The sequence below is a fragment of the Mytilus californianus genome, unplaced genomic scaffold, assembly GCF_021869535.1.
Source record: "Mytilus californianus isolate M0D057914Y unplaced genomic scaffold, xbMytCali1.0.p SCAF_2, whole genome shotgun sequence".
NCBI lineage: Eukaryota > Metazoa > Mollusca > Bivalvia > Mytilida > Mytilidae > Mytilus > Mytilus californianus.
In genome coordinates this window covers 111831928-111853014 of record NW_026262668.1, presented here as the reverse complement: position 1 = coordinate 111853014, position 21087 = coordinate 111831928, and the positions used below count along the sequence as shown (strand labels likewise).

At 34.1% G+C, this 21087-nt stretch overlaps 1 protein-coding gene across 3 annotated transcripts in view; it reads right to left on the bottom strand.

Moving 5' to 3' along the window:
- The window catches only part of LOC127728569 (streptococcal hemagglutinin-like), a 29336-nt gene extending 8249 nt beyond the window's left edge, over positions 1–21087 (bottom strand). For 2 of the 3 annotated variants that reach the window (XM_052236041.1, XM_052236040.1), the window contains exons 1-8: positions 20865–21086; positions 19383–19485; positions 10654–13696; positions 8309–8418; positions 6940–7004; positions 6169–6353; positions 4192–4312; positions 3115–3131 (exon numbers count right to left, since the gene is read on the bottom strand). In XM_052236041.1, coding sequence (XP_052092001.1) covers positions 3115–3131; positions 4192–4312; positions 6169–6353; positions 6940–7004; positions 8309–8418; positions 10654–13696 — 3541 coding nt within the window. In that variant the 5' untranslated portion in view covers positions 19383–19485; positions 20865–21086. Of the gene's footprint in view, positions 1–3114; positions 3132–4191; positions 4313–6168; positions 6354–6939; positions 7005–8308; positions 8419–10653; positions 13697–19382; positions 19486–20864 lie in introns of all 3 variants that reach the window. The other variant, XM_052236042.1, reaches the window with a different exon arrangement.

Sequence of the window (21087 nt, the reverse complement as noted above, 5' to 3'; positions counted from 1 at the left end):
TACAGCGGCAAATTACCGTCCTGTGTCTCTAACATCAATTTGCTCCAAAGTGATGGAGCACATACTCCACTCGAAGATAATGAAATATCTAGAAGAGCACTCCATTTTAACACCAGCCCAACACGGATTTCGCAGCAAACGCTCTTGTGAGACACAGCTAATCAGATGGCCAACAATTTGATGCAATACTATTAGACTTTGCCAAAGCCTTTGATAAGGTGCCACACAAGCGACTTCTCCATAAGCTATAATTCTACGGAGTCAGTGACTTTAATCTCAAATGGGTGGAGAGCTTCCTGAACAGTAGGAAATAACATGTCCTAGTGGAGGGAACAACGACAGACGAAGCAGATGTAGTGTCTGGTGTACCACAGGGTACAGTAATGGGACCCCTGCTCTTTCTCGTCTTCATAAACGACCTCCCAGAATCTGTTAACTTATTATAGCGTGAAACTTTTTGCTGATGACTGCCTGTTGTATCGTCCTATTCGATCCACTAGCGATTCCACCAAGTTGCAAGACGACTTAGATAAACTAGAAAAATGGGAAAACGATTGGAAAAATGGCAATCCACCCACAGAAATGTACCACCATCCATATCAGCAAGAAACGCAAACCCACCATATGCGATTACCATCTGCACGGCCACACCCTTGAAAGCGTCCCAGGAGCGAAATACCTTGGTTTATACATCAGCAAGGACCTGTCTTGGCGTGAACACGCTAACCAGACCACAGCAAAAGCCTCCAGATCTGTCGAATTCCTGCGTAGGAACCTCAGGAAGTAAAAAGTCAAGCCTACACAACTTTAGTGAGGCCTGTCCTCGAGTATACCAGTGCTGTCTGGGATCCTTATCAGCATCAGCAAATCCAACAACGCGCAAACCGTACAACGCCAGGCTGCCAGATTTGCAATGGGGGAATTCTTCTCGAGGGAACCTGGTTGCGTAACCAAAATGACTCAGCAACAATGTTGGGAACAACTGGAACACAGAAGAGCCAGAAACAGAGTTATCATGTTCTACAAAATAATAAATCATGTCACCACCTGCACAACCACCATAACACCAGAACCCGTGGTTCCGTGTCTAATAACATCAGACAGATAAGGGCCAAACTGGATTGTTTCAAGTACTCATTCATTCCTACCACCATGATATCCTGGAACAACATACCTCCAGACATCCGAGCTTCCCCGTCTGTGGAACATTTTCGACACGCTATCCAAGATGTCAGCGTGTCGACACTACTCCACATCTAAATAACAGCACTGATTTTAACTGTACATACAGATCTAATTTTAACTGTACATACTTGAAGGTTTTTAGCTGTTCACTCACGCTGGAGTATATACACTCAAAAATGAGTCCGATCCTTGACGGGAAGATAGATAGATAGATAGACAAAAAGGATAAGATACCAAGGAAGCAAGCAGACAAAAAAGGGATAAGATACCAAGGGAGCTATCAGACAAAACAGGGATAAGATACAAAGGGAGCTATCAGACAAAAAAGGGATTAGATACCAAGGGAGCTATCAGACAAAAAAGGGATTATATACCAAGGGAGCTATCAGACAAAAAAGGGATTAGATACCAAGGGAGCAAATAAAAAAAAAAAAGGATAAGATACAAAAGGGATAAGATACCAAGGGAGCAAACCGACAAAAAAGTGATAAGATACCAAGGAAGCAAACAGACAAAACAGAACAGGGATAAGATACAAATGAGCAAACAGACAAAAAAGGGATGCGATACTCAGGGAGCAAACAAACAAAAAAGGGATGAGATACTAAGGGAGCTATCAAACGAAAAAGGGGTAAAATACCAAGGAGCAAACAACCAAAAAAGGAATAAGATACCAAGGGAGCAAACAGACAAAAAAGGGATGCGATACTCAGGGAGCAAACAAACAAAAAAGGGATGAGATACTAAGGGAGCTATCAAACGAAAAAGGGGTAAAATACCAAGGAGCAAACAACCAAAAAAGGAATAAGATACCAAGGGAGCAAACAGACAAAAAAGGGAGAAGATGCCAAGGTACCAATCAGATAAAACTGGGATACGATACAAAGGGAACAGACAGACAAAAAAAGGAGAAGATACCAAGGGAGCAAACAGACAATTCAAGGATAAGATACAAAGAGAGAAAAACAGACAAAACAGGGATACGATAGAAAGGGAGAAATCGGACAAAACAAGGATACGATACAAAGGGAGCAAACAGACAAATCAAGGATAAGATATCAAGAGAGCAAACAGACAAAACAGGGATACGATACCAAGGGAGCAATCAGACAAAACACGGATATGATACAAAGGGAGTAGACAAAATAGGGGTAAGATACCAAGGGAGCAAACAGCTAAAAAAGGGATGATACCAAGGGAGCAAACAGACAAAAAAGGGAGAAGATACCAAGGGACCAATCAGATAGAACAGGGATACGATACCAAGGCAGCAAACAGGCAAATCAAGGATATGATACCAATAGAGCAAACAGACAAAACAGGGATACGATACCAAGGGAGCAATCAGACAAAACAAGGATACGATACAAAGGGAGCAGACAAAATAAGGGTAAGATACCAAGGGAGCAAACAGCCAAAAAAGGGATAAGATACCAAGGGAGCCAACAGATAGAACAGGGAGAAGATACCAAGGCAGCAAACAGACACATCAAGGATAAGATACCAAGAGAGCAAACAGACAAAACAGGGATACGATACCAAAGGAGCAATCAGACAAAACAAGGATACGATACAAAGGGAGCAAACAAAATAGGGGTAAGATACCAAGGGAGCTAACAGACAAAACACAAGGGTAAGATACTAAGGGAACACATATAAGAAACCAAGGGAACAAACAGTTTAAACAGGAATACAATACCAAGGGAGCTATCAGACAAAACAGGGGTAAGATACCAAGGGAGCAATAGAAAAAAGGGTTAAGATACCAAGGGAACAATATATATAAACGTAGAACGAAGTAAAAAAAATGCCATGACCACTGCACCTAATCGTCCCGTTTGCGTTTCATCAGGAGTATAAATGGTAACCTCAATATGACATTCTGTAAGAGCTAGTTATCATATCTAGTTAATATAGAGATGTACTTACCATCTGATGAGTAAACCCTAATAAAAGAAAGAAAAGTAAATGAATTAAATAGTGATATGGTGTTAACTCATTACTTCACAAAATTATCTTAATTTCTCTCAACTTCATGGTCAATATATAGGTACATTTTCAAGATTCAGTGCTATTTAAAGATTGACATACTGTATAGGCTCTTGTCTATTGTTGAAGACTATATGTAATCTTCTAGATGTCTTGTGATTTTTCTGTTGTATGGTTGTTTATCCCACAATTCCTGTTGTAGTTGATATGTAAGTAAATTATTTTAGTTTATATGACGTGTATTCTTTTAGATAACTTCTCTGATACGTACTACTTCCCTTTCATTCTTTCAGCCATCCCATGTGCCCAATCTTTGACTAAATTTTTGTATTGCTTTTCAACTGTTGTGGTGAGATTGTAGGGCAATTTATAATAACATTTGTTAAATTTCTTTTCCCAAATTAGTTTATAATTTGTAAATATTACCTTGCAGATGTGATCAGATGTAGCGTGAACAACACCCCGCAAATAATTTTCATGTAACAGGTGCCAGGCTTTTACACGAAGAACAATTTTAAAAAAAACTGTTCCTTTGCTTTTGATTTTGCTTCTACGGAACAGTTGACGGCATGTTTTTATCCATGGTTCTTTTCCTAATTCCAGGGATTATTGCATTCTTTTATTGTTTCTCCTTCTTTTATGAGCCTGTCATAAGTCGGAAAGATAGTAGAGGTTGTTTAAACTTACTCGCAATGATTTGTCGTTTAAGGAATTAGGTGTTCATGACAGTTCTTAGTCTGCCTTATTAACTTTTCTCGACTCGGGGTGGTTTAGAGCTGGGCAAATTGCACAGACAATTGTTTATTGTTAATTGAATGCTGTTTATTGACTTCTATTGACGGTTACTTAAAGTAAACTAGATATGAAGAAATGGGACTTATATGTGAGAACTATTCAACTATAATGTATTGTCTCTTTTAGGTATATAATAAATGCATGTACATGTTGTTAGCACCCGTCACTGTTTACCTAATTTATAAAAAACAGTCATAAAAATTTACAGTCTATATATCTTACTTTTTAGCAACACACGATGGGTGTCCATTGGTAACTTGGCATTCCTCGCCAGAACTACATGGTGATAATTCATTCAAGGCAGTGCACAAATCTGTTGACTGAGCTGACTTCGGTATGTAAGCTAAATAAAAACATTTACAGAAATTATAAATGCATGGATAAGTGATTTATTGATTGCTTTTCCTTTTTCATGACACTACCCCTAAACACATCGGCGCGTGATGTTTGTGCTTTTTCATAGGACATTTGCGCTTTTTTTATGAACATATGCGCTTCAATTTATAGGACATTTGCGCTTTTACAATATTTGCTTCTTATGACTTCCCTTCTAATTTATCCGGGCTTAGGACAGTAGGTTTGACCTGGCAAAGTTAAAGTCATAACTTTCATCATGGTTAAAAGTTTAATAGTCATTTCATAGCACATTCGTGTTTAAAGTAATTTCATAGCACATTAGAATAGTTATATATAGCTAAAAGTAAGCATTCTAAAGACACAAAGACGCGTATAGTCATCACATGTCAATTTTCGCGCTTTATATCTGAAGCTCAGGGAATGAACAATTTAGCTCTTGTAATCTGTTCGGACTGGTATTTCACATTTCAAATAAATATTATAGTTTCTATTTCTCAACTCTTGACTGAGGTCCCTGTTCATCAATATAACCAATCTTAATGTAATTTACTGACTGTTGTTCAATATCAAAATCCATCCTGACATATACATTTTTTTTCTTTACCAGTCTATAACTTTAAATTCTATGTTTAAGACTGTGTCAATGTGAACTAATTCACTAATTCACAAATATAAGTTGAATTTTTTTACGTAATGATCACCATTCATTACGGAGTGATAAAAAATGAATAACATTTCTTTGGATATTTTGAACAAAATCAATCAGACAATTGCCCTTTTCGAAATTTTATATGAAAAATAATTTTCATACAAAATATTGCTTTTATGTAAATATACTGGATTAAATTGTCTTTGCTCATCATAAAAGATATGGTCTCAATTAAAAGTTGACTAATACTTGCGAAATTCTGAACAAAGAAATGACAATATACATTTATTGTATGAGGCGCGGATTTAGTGAAAATTATTGTATTTAAGGAGATCCTGAAATAATACAGGAACCCATAATTTGAATTCAGGATAAAGAAGAACAGACAAGCCATTGACAGATAGAAACAACACTGTTATAGACATTTGGTAAACCTATTTTCGACAGCGAAATTCAAACTTTTGCAGTGATGATTTGACTTGAGATTAGATATCGCCGTGTTTGAACAGAATGTTTCCACTCTGAAAATATTCCTTATTTTACTATACATAAGACAACATATGGATAGTAAAATAAGGTATATTTTCAGAGTGGATCAATTTATCCAAAACAAAGTAAGACAAGCTTAATAGTGTTCATAAGTGGTATTAAAATAGAAAATTGAATATTCAGTGCAAACAAGGAAAAACAAATATCCAAATTCTGTACCCAAGCGCCTGTGATCAGTGTAACTCTCCAAGTCGACAAGTTTTTGATCTTACTCCATATTGTCATGGCTTTTTGGTGAAGCAGCAAATAAATGCTTTATTTGATCCGGACACGGGTCGAACCTACTATCTTCCGCATTCGAGACGAGCGTGCTAGTACGAAAGTACAAATTGTAATTATATGAATGGAGAGACTATTGTATAAATGTATTAAAAAGTAAGGCACATCCTTGGGCCTTAAATAAGAGGACACATGTGCTTTTTACATTTTGTTTTAAAGGATATGGCACAGATTAATAGCTCTTTGTTTACAAGGAAAAGTTTAAGGAAGGGACACTTTTCTTGTCCATCCCTCATAATGTCGACGGCTTTAAAGAGTCTGCGATGAGTATGCTTAATGCGATCTTCATCCTGAATGGATCCAATCGCTTAAAACGGTGATAGTTAAAAATTGGTTGGACATGGCGATGTAAAAGTATTTCTAACCTGTATTGCCTGGTGAGTCAGCTTTCGTAATATTAGCACTAGATGCTTTTATTGATTCGTTTCCAGCTGCAGTTAACAGTGTAACAGAAGACGCACCATTTACTAGATCGTTACAGGCATTAACAATGGAGACAGGACTATCTGTCGTTGTCGTTACACTGTGGTCTGCAATTATACTTCCTAGTCTAAAAAAATAATGACTCTTAAGTGTATTGTTAAGTATTCAGAAATAAAGAGTAAGCACTAAAACATACCTTGGGATATTTGATAAAATTACATTTACATCTTCAAATTCTCATTTACATTACAATCATACACTGAGTTTGAGAAAGTTAACTTATAAATCTTATTTATTTTTTATAATTGCATTATAAGTAGCCGTATTAAAAAGTTCCGCTGTAAATTCACCCCTTAATAATTTCAGAAGTTTTGAAGGCCGGTTAAAGATCATATCTGCTATATTCTTTTTATTAAATAATCACACACCCTATTTCTTTCCAAATAGATTAATTTGATTTGTTCTAGCATTTACCAATCATGTGATTAGCTTAAATCGATAAGATGTCAATGGAGAACAGTTCTACATTTATTTTAAAAAATATGTGTTTACTATTCCTTAAGAAATATTACGAAACAAACAAAACTGGTATGTTTTCTGTAACCATCTGAAGCCTTATACTTGTCCCTCTAGTCGTCGTTTTGTGGATTATATTTTTGGTTGCAATCTCATTAAAGTTTACCCCACATCGTCCTTTTTATTTTTATACTCACTTAATTGATGTTATTGTAATGCTGACGAAAATTGTTCCAAGTTTATTCTTCCAATATTCTTCAAGCTAAATATAAAAGGCGTTAATTGTAACGTATTCAAACTGTTTCGAATAACCGGAATCGGAAAATAAGGAATTACTGTAAATTTAATGCTATTATCATTATGTTGAAATCAAAAGTTATTACTTTAAGTATATGACAATTCTCTGTATCACATAAACGTTAACTTTATATGTAATATAATCAATAATAATCGTTCTGTATCGGCATATGTGATGATATCGATATCAGTTAAAGTTGCAGTTAAAGTGTATTTGATAGGACTTTTCAATATCACACATCACATCAACCCTCAACTAATACAATACATCGAGCTGAAAAAAGCCATAAAATAGTCTATATTTATTAAATTTATTTTTCTAAATATTTAAGATTTGCTTTTAGATTTAAATATGTCAAAACCAATCTTTCGTTTTGCAGTAAGAACAACAGGAAGACACCGTTTTTAGTTGAGGAATATATATATAATTGAGGTAAATTATATGGTCTTCCAAATACCGTTTCGATTCCTAACATCACTGAAGAGACATTAATTGTCGAAATCCGGATATGGTCTACTAATTTTTGCACCTTTTGTTTGCGGTATACCATCTTTTCCGCAAGTTTATTGTTTTCTGTTTGGTATTAAATTAATAGTTAAGATCCATTTTGTTACATCTGGTGATCCGTTTATTTGGCAATCGCCAATGGCAGTCAGCAGGGTTTAAGCACATCCGTTGTTCGACCTGCTAGTCAAATGCGTTTTGTTAAAATATACTTTTTCTCTTTTTGGTCTTTTGGAAAATGTTGTTTGTGCTGTATTTAGAACCCTCTACCAAGAAATTTGTTTTCCATGCACACGTATAAAAATTGCGGTTTTTATCCAACGCGCAATCATAGGTTTGATCGTTGTTTTCAATTCAAACTTGTTTATATTTTTTCGTTTGGGCTCGTATTATATTTGCCTTCGGGTTTATATGATCCGTTCATCCAATTTCGACTCTTCAAAATTCAAGAGTCTATCCTAAATTGAGGTAAATTATATGGTCTTCCAAATACCGTTTCGATTCCTAACATCACTGAAGAGGCATTAATTGTCGAAATCCGGTTTTTATCCATCGCAATCATAGGTTTGAACGTTGTTTTCAATTTAGACTTGTATGTATATATATTTTCGAAGTTCGTTTATGTAACAAATAACACGGGATTTTCATGTTATATAAAACATTATTAACCATCTATGAAGATTTTTTTAGATGCTAAAAGTATAAAAGTCATTCATCTAATTACTTACGAGGAACAGTATCGTAGTATGTATTTGCAAACTTACCCCCACTTTTATTTGTATATATTCGTCTGAAGAAGGTTCATTTAGAGTTGCTTCTGTTACATTATCATATGTCGCTGTATTTAATCTGAACACCACCACATAATCAATATCTACAACGATGAAATGAAAACTGATCAAAACCTATAGTACCGGTACCTTCTTTTCATTTTAGCTCTCTATTATCTATATATACAACAAAGATATTTTGAGTTATAACAAATGTTTGATATAGTTTTGTTGAGCTTAATATGTGTGTAAAAAATAACATTCATGTTCACTTGAGACAAATAGTTTAGACTATCCAAAATATAAACCTTATTATATTACCGTCTGTCACAAGTTAGCTAAGGTAATATTTGGAATAATTCAAAATGAAGATTTATTCCTACTGGGGAGATGCATAACATAACAACCAGAACACGATAAGCATCACTTTAAGTCTAATGATTTATCCATGGTCCTGGATTATAAAAAAAATAGTTTTGTTTGTCATGTATAAGATTAAAATTGGACACAAAATATCTAGCTATGTTTGAACGAAAGTGAAAATTTTTAAAGGAAAAGAGAGGATATTATGCATCAACTAATGGCACAAAATTCCTACACGCACTTGAAAAAAAACTAAGGCAAATGAACAGCGCTATACTTGCTGTTCTTGGCCTTCCAGGAACAACGAGGCTATGGGGCATGGATCAAATCTCTTACCTCACTGCTAACTCAATCCGGTATCTTGCACCGGTTTGGTTAAAATTATTTGCTATATTTCCATTGCGCTACATCTGTGCATTCAAGAACACAGCTATGAGGTAATATTATACTGGAGTGAGTTAACCCGGTTTATCCTGCAACTTGATTGGTTACCTAAACAGGAGATACGAGCCCATATCCCATGTGAAGGAAAACAAAGCTAAAAATGGTAATTAGTGTTGAAATCAGGACACTCCAGTATAATTTTTATACTAGTTAAGCAATTTCAATTGATATTTTATTGTGTGTCTTTTTATGTTGTAATGTTATACCACTGTTTAGGTTAGGGTGAAGGTTGCCGCCTGTTAAAACGTTTAAACCCGCTGCATTTTTATGCACCTGTCCTAAGTCAGGAGCCTGCTGTTCAGTGGTTATCGTTTGTTGGTGTGGTTCATAAGTGTTTCTCGTTTCTCGTTTTTTATATAGATTAGACCGTTGGTTTTCCTGTTTGAATTGTTTTACGCTAGTCTTTTTGAGGCCCTTTAGAGCTTGCTGTTCGGTGTGAGCCAAGGCTCCATGTTGAAGGCCGTACTTTGACCTATAATTGTTTACTTTTTACACATTGTGACTTGGATGGATAGTTGTCTCATTGGCACTCATACCACATCTTCTTATTTATAGTAATTATTATTCGGGCTTCACAGTGAATATTGGCTCATATTCCCTGTCAGTGCCCTATATACCCTTCGCCTAGCGGCTCAGGTGATATAAAACACTGACGGAAATATGAACCTATATCCCCTTCGCCTAGCGGCTCAGGTGATATAAAACACTGACAGGAAATATGAGCCCATATCCCCTGTGAAGATCCCGAATAAAATATAATATCAACAAACTATAATCTTGCTCAAAAAAAAAAATACTGCTATAAAAAACTTTGCTTTTAATTACACAAGAACCTTCAGGCAATTTACACTAAAACGGACAATAACATTCACTGATATTTTCCTGCATTTTTTTAAAGGGACAAGAAAATTAATTAATCATTTTCAAAATAACCCCATATTACGTTTAAAGTTTAGTTTTGCTACATACAACAACGTCAAGTTTAGAACTTACACTGCATTCCGTTATTTACCATTACAAGATATCTAACAAATATGAAGATTTAATGTGAATATCAGTGTAGAAATATATAGTTGTATGATATTTATGTGCAAAATTCCTAACATATCCAAATTCAACCATTGAATCGCAAAAGGACCTGTTGATGGTAGTAACATTCTTTTCATCTTAAAAATCCGTTTGTAAGATATTTAACTTTATATAGCAATGGCAAGAATCAAAATGCTATTAACAATGAAATTTTTTAGGGAATACAGATAGTTTATATATATACTTTAAGCTAGTGACAATTTAAGTTGCGATGTTTAGATATCTATATAAAGAATATTATTATTTACGATGAGAGTTTTTCCTCGTTTGCATTTTCCGAGTCAAGTGAGATTCTGTAATTATATGGGGACCGTAAATTGCTTCCCTGGACAGGTGTTTATAAATAAAATGTGATGTAAATTGAAAAAAAATGTATAGTGATACAAGTCACCAGTACCATTTAAGTTAGATATACACCATAACGTCAATATTTTATAACTTACTCGAAGCTGACGTCGATGGCGCTGTTGTTGTTGCAACCTTGGTAGTTGTTTCTGCTACTGTAGTTGTTGCCGCTTCTGTTGAAGTTGTTTCAGTCTGTGTTGTTGCTGTTTCTGTAGTTGTTGCCGCTTCTGTTGAAGTTGATACAGTCTGAGTTGTTGCTGTTTCTGTAGTTGTTGCCGCTTCTGTTGAAGTTGATACAGTCTGAGTTGTTGCTGTTTCTGTAGTTGTTGCCGCTTCTGTTGAAGTTGTTTCAGTCTGTGTTGTTGCTGTTTCTGTAGTTGTTGCCGCTTCTTTTGAAGTTGATACAGTCTGAGTTGTTGCTGTTTCTGTAGTTGTTGCCGCTTCTGTTGAAGTTGTAACAGTCTGTGTTGTTGCTGTTGCTGTTTCTAGAGTAGTAGTTTCAACAATCATCGTAGATGAAATGATATCAGACATGGTAGATAGTAAAATTGATTCAACTGAACTCGGTTGTGCAGCTAAAGATGTAGCCATCGATTCAACAGACGACGACACTATAATGGGTGTTGATATAACAGATGAACTAATAGCTTGTGATATATCGACAACGGAAGAAGCGGACAGGGTAGATGAAATATAACTAGTGGACGATAACATTATTCCAGAGTCTATCGATGAAGCTGACTGTAACATTATGTTTGCCGTCGAGATCGTTTGGTCGACAGATGAAAATGATCCAGCTTCATTAGACACAGCAATTACAGGCGATGATGTAAAAGCACTGACATATTCTGATGAATGAAATTCTGCAAAACTAGATGCCATAGAAGTAGATATCGATGTTATCGACGATTTATCTTCTACCATTGACGAAATTGCAGTTATCAAGATTGCACTTGTAGATAGTGACGTCATTACATCTGTAACTGAAGTATCAACTGCCACAGTAGATGTCATAATATCCACAGATGAAGAGTCGACAATGGCAGATGGTGGTGACATAACATAAGTCGATGAAGATTGGTCCACAATCATAGAGGATGTTGTTATTACATTTGCAGATGAAAATTCTCCCATGAAGGTAGCTGATGATGCCATAACGTCAATGGATGTAGATCCAAATTCTATAGATAAAGAGGTTTCACCTAAAACGGTAGACGATGGTGACACATGTATTATGGTAGAAGAGGGTTCAAATACATCTGCAGATTCTAATGCATTTGTAGAGAAGGGTGTTATTGCAGTAGTGTATAAAGATTCTGCTGCTACGGTAGATGATGGTGTCATTACATTGGAGGATATAGATTCGACAACGAGTGACGAAGGTGACATTACATCAGTTGATATAGCCTCGTCAATAACAAAAGACGATAATGACATCATAAAAGTGGACGAAGAATCTGTCACAGCACTAAACGATGATAACATTACGTCAGAAGGTAAAGACTCTCCCATATTGGTAGGCGGTGCTGACAGTACATTAGAAGATTGAAACATGGTCGCATCTGTATACAATGGTGACACTACATCAATACTTGATGACTCGCCAATAAAGCTAACCGACAGTGACATTTCACCTGTAGATGAAGATTCTAGCATCATCATAGACGATGGTAACATAACATAGGACGAAGATCCTATATTAGCAGGGAACGATTGTGACATCATATCAGAGGATGAAGACTCAGTAATAGTGGAAGATGATAGGGACATTATATAAATGGATGAAACCCCGTCGACAACGGTAGATGAATATGACATTTCACCAGTACTTGAAGACTCGCCCATACCAGTAGACGGTAGTAACATTACGCCAGTGGATGAAGACCCGGTAATAATCATAGATGATGTCGACACAGCATAAGTTGATGAAGACCCCACCTCAACCGTAGACGATTGTAACATTACAGCAGTAGATGAAGACTCATCCATAACGGTTGACGATGCAGCACTGAAATTTGTAGATGACGATTCGTCAACAGTGATAGTCAATTCAGTTGAAAATTGAGATGACGATTCTGCCACAGCAGTAGATTGGAGTGTTATTACATTAGTGGACGAAGACTGATCAATAAATACAGACGATGATGACATAGTTTCAGTATCTAACGACATGCCTATCGTGGCAGACGGGGTTGATACATCTGCTGGTGATGGAGATGATGGAGCATCGGTCACAATCATAGACGATATTGACATAACATATGTGGATGAGGACCCCGACTCAACAGTAAACGAGGCATTCATTACGTCTGTGGGTGATGACGTTACGGTCGCAGACAATTGTGTTATTACATCGCTCGACAAAGAGTCGCTTACGAAAGCAGATGATGACTCTAGTACACTAGATACATTATCTACAACTGAAGATGACGATATCATTTCATCACTTTGTAAAGATTCATGTGTATATATCGATGTCATTACACTGTTGGATGTAACAATAGACAACGACATTGATATGTCTTGAAACGAAGATGCGTCTGCCATTGTAGGTGATGGTGTTATAGCAGTAGATGCAAATTCACTTACAGTGTTAAATAATACTGGTGTTAGATAAGTTGAAAAAGATTCGTTCTCTATCGCAGTTGAGGATGGCATACCAAATGAAATTGATAAGGATTCATCGACAACGGATGACAAGGGTGTAATCGTATCTTGAGATGCAAAATCAGGTACAAAACTAGACGGAGGTAAATTAGCACCGGTAGCTGACGACGTTAATGAATCTGCTATCTGGGAAGTTTCATATGTAAAATAAGTGGATGGGCTCGTTCCGGTAAATGCAGACATTTCTAATGTCGATAAAGCAACGGTTGTCAACGAAGTTGTATCATTTTCCAACATAGGAGACAATTCTGTTGAAGTTGTTGCCAATGAAGCTGAACCATCTGACAGCATAGAAGAACATTCTGATGAAGTTGTTGCCAATGAAGTTGCACCATCTGACAACATAGAAGATTCTGATGAAATTGTTGCCAATGAAGTCATTGAATCTTCAGCATATAGTACACCAAATATACTTGTTGCTATCAAATGAAGAAAAGTATACTGGATCCTTCTCGTGAAAAACATTTTTATCATCTATAATAAAAAAGTTATATAAATTAAAACATAAATATTGTAGAGATAACAAATACTTTTGACTTTCGAAAGCATATGAAATTGTTCCTGTCTTAATTTTGATAACACACGTGAGACAATCAACTGCATACAAGGACTTCATTCGGTTTATCGAGGACTCAGTTTATTGCTTTCCATTTGTATGAAGTTGCAATGGAGTTGAGTCCGTTCATCATATTAGTAACAACAACATTGGCGTTACCAATTTTATTGCACCAGCTGCGCATTTCGATAGTAAATGTCAGCATAGGTCTTTTGGTTTGGATTATTGGAGAAATGTTTAGTGATGGTAAAGAATCCATTCTTTCTAAACGCTACTCCATACGACATGCATATTGTGATTATTGAAATACTATATTAGATTGTGAAGTTTTAAAGAATTTTGCATATTAACAAAAAAAGTACATTGATGAGTAAATTTCTGAATACTTGCTCAGTTGTTTGGATCGTTGATAGAAAACATATGTGATTTTCTTTCCGAAACTTAATGAATATGAAAATAACACTATGGTTATAAATCTAGTGCGTCCAAACTGCTATTCTTTATTCACACCGAACGGTAAGCTATAAAAGGTCCCAAAAATTACTAGTGTAAAACCATTTAAACGGGAAAACCAACGGTCTAATCTATATAAAAAAACGAGAAACGAGAAACACTTATGAACCACATCAACAAACGACAACTACTGAACATCAGATTCCTGACTTAGGACAGGTGCAAACAAATGCAGCGGGTTTACACGTTTTAATGGTACCAAACCTCCACCCTTTTTCTGAAACAATAGTGTAACATCATAACATAGAAAGACACACTATAAAATATCAACTGAAATAGCTTAACTCAATCAAAGGACATATTAACACCATTGAACATACACTGAACAAATAAATTTGACCTATGATACAATGTAAATACAAAATAAATAAACTAAGGGAAGAATAATAAAAGTAACATGTTATATCGGTATGAAATGTTAAACAATTAAAGAAAAACAATATGCTCGAACAAAAATATCAACCATTTGCAATAACTTTAAACACAGGTAAATGAAAATAGTTTTGTTGTTATGTATACGTGTACAGTTCCAATAGAGAAAGGAAATATTTTTACAAAATAAATAATTTTGATGTTCATAGTACGAAGTGAAAGTTTATAGTAATACCAAACAAAGCTGGTATATAGACCAGATATAACCCTGAATAACATTAAATAACAAAAATGCAATACAATTCGTATCAACAGGTCAAATAAACAAGAAAGTACGATTTGAGAGTACTCGCAGTTACTGACAGCTAGTTAAAAGCCAAAACAATTAATAATAAAAAATCATGCATCAGAGACTAAAATCAACTAAAACACATCCCAGGGATTTAGTATTTTAACGTCATGGACAGTCAAAGAAGACATGACTAGTGCAATGCCAAAAATAAATGTATCGACAGACAGTAGGATAGTTAGGGGTTTAACCTCTTTATAGATCAAAACGAACGTGGGTGTGTCTTTATACATCCCGTTTGAAAAGAATACAAATTTAGTTATGTTTTAATTTGCTGATGACAAAATCGATATTAGTGCCAATGTTAACTATATTCAAAGATCTAATTACAACATTGGTAAGATATTCTTTACTAATAAGTTTGTTTAAAGGTTCGATGAGTTTACACGGATCACATAGTGATTTCCGCGCTTTAAGTACAATATTACCGTAAAATTTAGGATGTAAAATACCGTTTTTAATCAGTTTTCTACAAGTACAGCCAAATTTACTAATCAAATCTTTGTATCTATGAAAGAACTTAGCAAAAGTTTTACGTAATTTATGGTAACGAAATCCCTGACGAAATAATTTACCAGTGATGCATTGATTACGTTCGTTAAAATCAATGACATCACTACACACACGGGCATAACGAACGAGTTGGGATATATAAACACCGTATGATGGAGCCAAAGAAACATCGCCGTCTAAAAAATGCACAGTTCAATAGATCTTAAACGAATATTAATAATAGTCGTTGAATACAAAATGATCAAAACATTGATTTAAAGAATTACAATCAAAGATATTATGGAATAAGATTTTCAAAATTTATTCTGAAGTGAAAATAAATTTGAGTAACTTGACCTCCCCCCTTTTGTTTATTGCTGCTTTTTTTTTTTTCTATTGACTGTTAATCAGTCGTTATATAGATTGTGTTACGTATAGCCTTGGTTTGTGAAAACCTAACATTTTCATAAACCAATACTATAATAAATAAAGAAAATACTCAAGTTATGCATACCTTGAAATTCCAATTAGATAACTATCAACCGTTTTGACGACAAAGATTTGGACTGACTTTCCAAAAGACATTTTATCTGACTTTGAAAATGACCGTAGAGGTCCTAGTTATACTGATCATTGGGAGACATTTTTTGACATATTGTGGATAAAACTAATACAATGGCTTCACATAAAGGAGAGAAAAAAAACATGACCAATTTATTGACTCATTATATTCGTAAAATAAATCTCTAACGATCATACTCTACAGTGATTGATTAGCTAGAGGCGACACTAATTAAACCGATGTTCAAATCGCATAAATCGATTAAGAAGATACAAATCAGGGCAAAAACACAAAAACTGAAGGAATCGCATGAATTTCAAAAGAACAGAAACCTGGTGCGTTTACAGGGTAAACGTCTCCTGCTAAACATGCATCACCCGCCATACGAATTCCAACTCAGTCAAAATAGGACACAATCTGTGAGTTTACAAATCAGACGACTATTCTGATATCTAGAGATGTCAGAGATGATTGTTATGTTTTCACTGCGTGTCTTTGTAAGATCCGTGATTTTGGTAGACATCAAGAATCATTCACCGTCAGCATCTCTTACATACTATTAACTACATCATGTAAATATGACCTTAATACCATTACATGGATGTCTTGATTATAGCTTTACATCATCAAAAACATACATATTATTTGATCATAAAAGTTTAATACTGTAATTTTGATTTAATATAACGTCTGTACTTGCGTTATAATAATCATGTGTCCAAGAATGTACTGGAAATTGTGTTGACAGACCTACATTTTCCAACAAAATAAGTTTGAGAAACTATTTTTGCAGCTATTGTCTTTTTTTCTTAAAAGGGATGAGTAAGATAGAACAATGAGTCGCACATACTATTGAGCAGTTTTGCTTAAAGTCAATTAAATATTTTAAAGTTTTTCTTAGTTTTATTTCACCAAAGCCAGCCAAAGTCTTAAATGTAGGTTTACACGATAAACAAGATGGTCACAGAAAACAATGAACGGAAGGTAAACTAAAGCAAATGGCCAACACGAAAGAGAGCTAGAAACTTTAAGTTCAAGCAGAATGACAAGAAATGTTAATCTCAACAAAGAACTTCTTTCAGGACTTCCAAAATATAAGGGGAACTTCAAACTGAAAAAATCCAACAATGAGAAATAAAAGAATACGCCATTTCTCAATCCATTGAATGTTAATTTTACATGGAACACAGCTCAAAATTAAATATATCGAAGTTCATTTTTAAACATTTTAATTTATAACAAAAATTATCACCAGAGCAAAACGTGGTGAACTGTATACATCTATTGCAATGCATCCTATCAGATAAAATAATTGAGAGTCTTGTTTAATGTATATTTTTTCGTTAAATAGTTAAAAAAAATCCCGTATTGCTTTCTTTTGTTAAAAGAGAAAATTTTCTGTATCAAGTTTCGACCTGATTTAAATTAAACTGGCGTCCCATTTCAAGGTATTTTAAGTGGTCAGGTTTTTTGTTGTAGTTTCAGAATTATTATCCATGTGGCAAACCTATGATACAAAAATTGGGGAAGGGTTACTTTTTAATAAAACTATCTACACCAATGCGCACTTGTACCAGGTCCAAAAACAGAAGATAAAAGAAAATTATTGTCGGTGCACCTTTTTCATTTGTTTCGTATTAGGATATATTGTAAGCGGCACTTTACACAAAAAAAATCTTACGATACAAAAATACTCGCAGGTCATTAACTCTTCAGTACATCTTATTTAAATGATGATGGAATTTTGTAAAAATACTAGTAGTCGCTGATCTTTGGTGATCTCTATCGTGTGAAATTTTACAAATTTTTACCTAATATAAAATATAAGTTGTCAATGAGGATGTATTCAGACATGAAAACCAGGCCGTGCCTTTGGTTGATAGTTGCTCATTTTTCAGAATCAACTTTTTTTTTATTTTTTATTTGTTCTCGTGTATTATCCCTTAAAAAACACATATGTCCAAGCCTTTTTATCAAATACTTCCAAATTGTTCCAAGTATACATGATATCAACAAACATCAGCCTGTTAGCCCAGAGGAAATGAAGGATAAAAAAATCTAACAATTGTTTGACTTACAGAAGTTTCACTTATTTTCGATGAAATTGCAATTTTACACATAAAGTTTTGTCAAAGTGACAATGAAAAGGATTACTAAAAAAATATTTTATTCACATTAGTATCTTTACAAATAAGTCATCTTGAAGGATGATATCCATTTGTGCAACTCTGTTTCTTATTTATCACTATCAACTAAAATATCTCAAAATATACCTATCTTATAGTTTTTGCATTTTCTCCAAATGCAAGATCTTCGGAGTCCCAATGTTAATTTAAAACACAAAATTCAAAAATATAAATATGTCTGACAGACTTACGACATGCGGACATGACAGATGTCATTTGTTATATAAGACATATTAATATTGGTGCTTATTAAAAACTAGTGCTTCTGTTATTAGTTTTTAGCTTTGCTTTGATAATTTATGTGTTTAATCCTGATATCATGTATTGCTTTGCTAGTCATGTGTATGTATTGATATACTTATATCTGTGTTCTTGTATGCTTGTCTGGTGTTATTCGTGATGTTTTTACTTTAGTACGCCTGTTTAAAAACATCTAAAGAGCTTATGTTTTACTGTATTGCATGTTATTTTACCGACTTTAAAGAAATTTGATTTGATTTGATTTGATTTTGATTTGATACATACAAAACTTCAAATCAAAACTTTTGAAATCAATGGGCAAAGAAGTAGTCTTATCATACCTTCTTTGTTTCTGACAGGATGTGTTTTTATGGTTATCATAAAATGATTAAACAATCTTACTTATGTTCCAAAATACAGATTTCAATTGCAGAAAAGAGTAGAACAATTAAAACCGCTGAAGAAAGATCATTTATTCTTTACATATTAATTATCGAGTAACACATCTTTATTGGACTAGATATTGATCTTTATTGACATAAAATCTTCAGGTTGATGTGCTAGTATTCTCTGTCCTTGCCACCATAAAACCGGTTCACAATGGAAACATGCCATTCAAAATAGCTGACGGACATTGTTTGATTTAATGATAAATATCAAAATTCTTATTTTAAATGTGTTGGACACGTAGGCGTAAGGAATATGATACCAATGTGATTGTTTGTAATTTACAATGGACTATTGAAATGACTTAGGCCGAAATAATTATGTTACTAGGCCCTTAATACATATGTATAGGTTTGGCTGTACATGAAGAATTTATATGGCTTTTATTGATACCATACCATAAAGTTCAATTGATCATGTAAAAGATTTTTACTAATTCTTACCTTATAGTTTTTGTATCTACAGAGAAAGTGTACATTGACTCCAGTGTGTAAATCGCTCCGAATATTTACTGTACTCTTGCATAGAGGTCTTGTATACCACAAACTGTAAAAAAAGTAATTATTTTTTTAATAGTTTTATAGTTATCCCTTGGTGAACATCTCGATTAGGTTTTATAAATTCTATTATTTTAAAAACCAATACAGATAGTTATATTTTACTATAAGGAACTTTTGTGATTTTTATAAATTGAATTATTGTATGAATTTCCTGGTCTATTATGGTTGATTTGCTATTTGTCATAAGTTGCTCATATTTTGTGTCTGAGTGACCATAAAGAATTAATGAAGTTCTTACTTAAGTAGCTTATAAAAACTCTGGTGCATTTAGTTTACACTCGAAAATAAGCTTCATTAACATTAATGATATGTACTTTTTAACTATCGAGCATCGAATAAGATCATGCCTTCCGCATACATCAAATATCCGTGGAAAATTTCACAACAATCTCTGAAAGCGATCTCTCTAAACAGTCCAGTATACAGTATATGTAACTGATATAATGAATCATGTTGAAATACCAAACAACAACGACAAACGTAGACTTGAATAACATACAGATCTGAAAGCTCAGAAAACATGTATTTTCACTTCTTCTTCCCATTATAGTTCAAACATGAACTTTTCTCGTTTGAATTGTTTCACATGTTGTAATGTCGGGAGCTTTTAAAGCGTATTATACGGCATGGTTTTTGCTCATTGTTGAAGGCCATACGGGAACCTATAGTTGCTTACATCCACGTCATTTTATCTCTGGAAGTTAGTTCTCTCATTTCCTTATTTTAACATTATACTAATTGCATTATAACTATATTAAGTAACTTCGTAATAAAATAGGTACATATACGTTTTCAAATAGAGATGTGTGCATCTAAACCAAAAACTCAGCAGTAACGTATGCTCTGGTAATCAAAATCATTAATGTTTCCTATGCATCTACTAAAGGATTCTGCAATTAGTTCTAGACATTCTCATTACTTTATAACCCCAATTAATTTGGTGTATGGTTTTGTCTATTAACTGTTCATGGTTCTTAATAAAATGTTATCATCATGGTCAAAAGGCGTTTGAGTGAATCTGCTAACTGAGCATAAGTTCTGGAATTTGCATTGTGGCGGTTAAGCTGTAAAACTAACGAAACAAGAAAAGTCTAGTTAAACAGCATGTACTCGATAAATGTGGCTCTACTTATCAGATTATCACAAAATTTACTTTTTTTTTGTTCTCAACAACTTTTTCCCTATTAGAATAGAAATTTCGTTCGAACTTACGACTGACTGTAAGGAGTTTCATTTATTTATTTTTTTAATTGTGTCTCTAGAAGTTAATTTCACATTCATATTCTTATGCGGAAAAAATGTCAAATTAGTAAGTTGTCAAAACGATTCTTTTTAGACAATTAGAATATATTAAAAACTACTCACTGAAACTTTTTTTGAACCTTTCAACAACGAAACATTGTTTTAAAATATGATCCGAAATATTTAAATGTTTAAACACTGTGATAAAGTAAATGAACACTTATGTGGTATAAGAATATAACAATATTCTTGCCTTATATACCCAGCTTTATTTAGTCTTTGTTTAAGATTTTCTGCTTCAGTGAATATCCATAATATCAGCGTGAATTTCAACATACAGTCACTG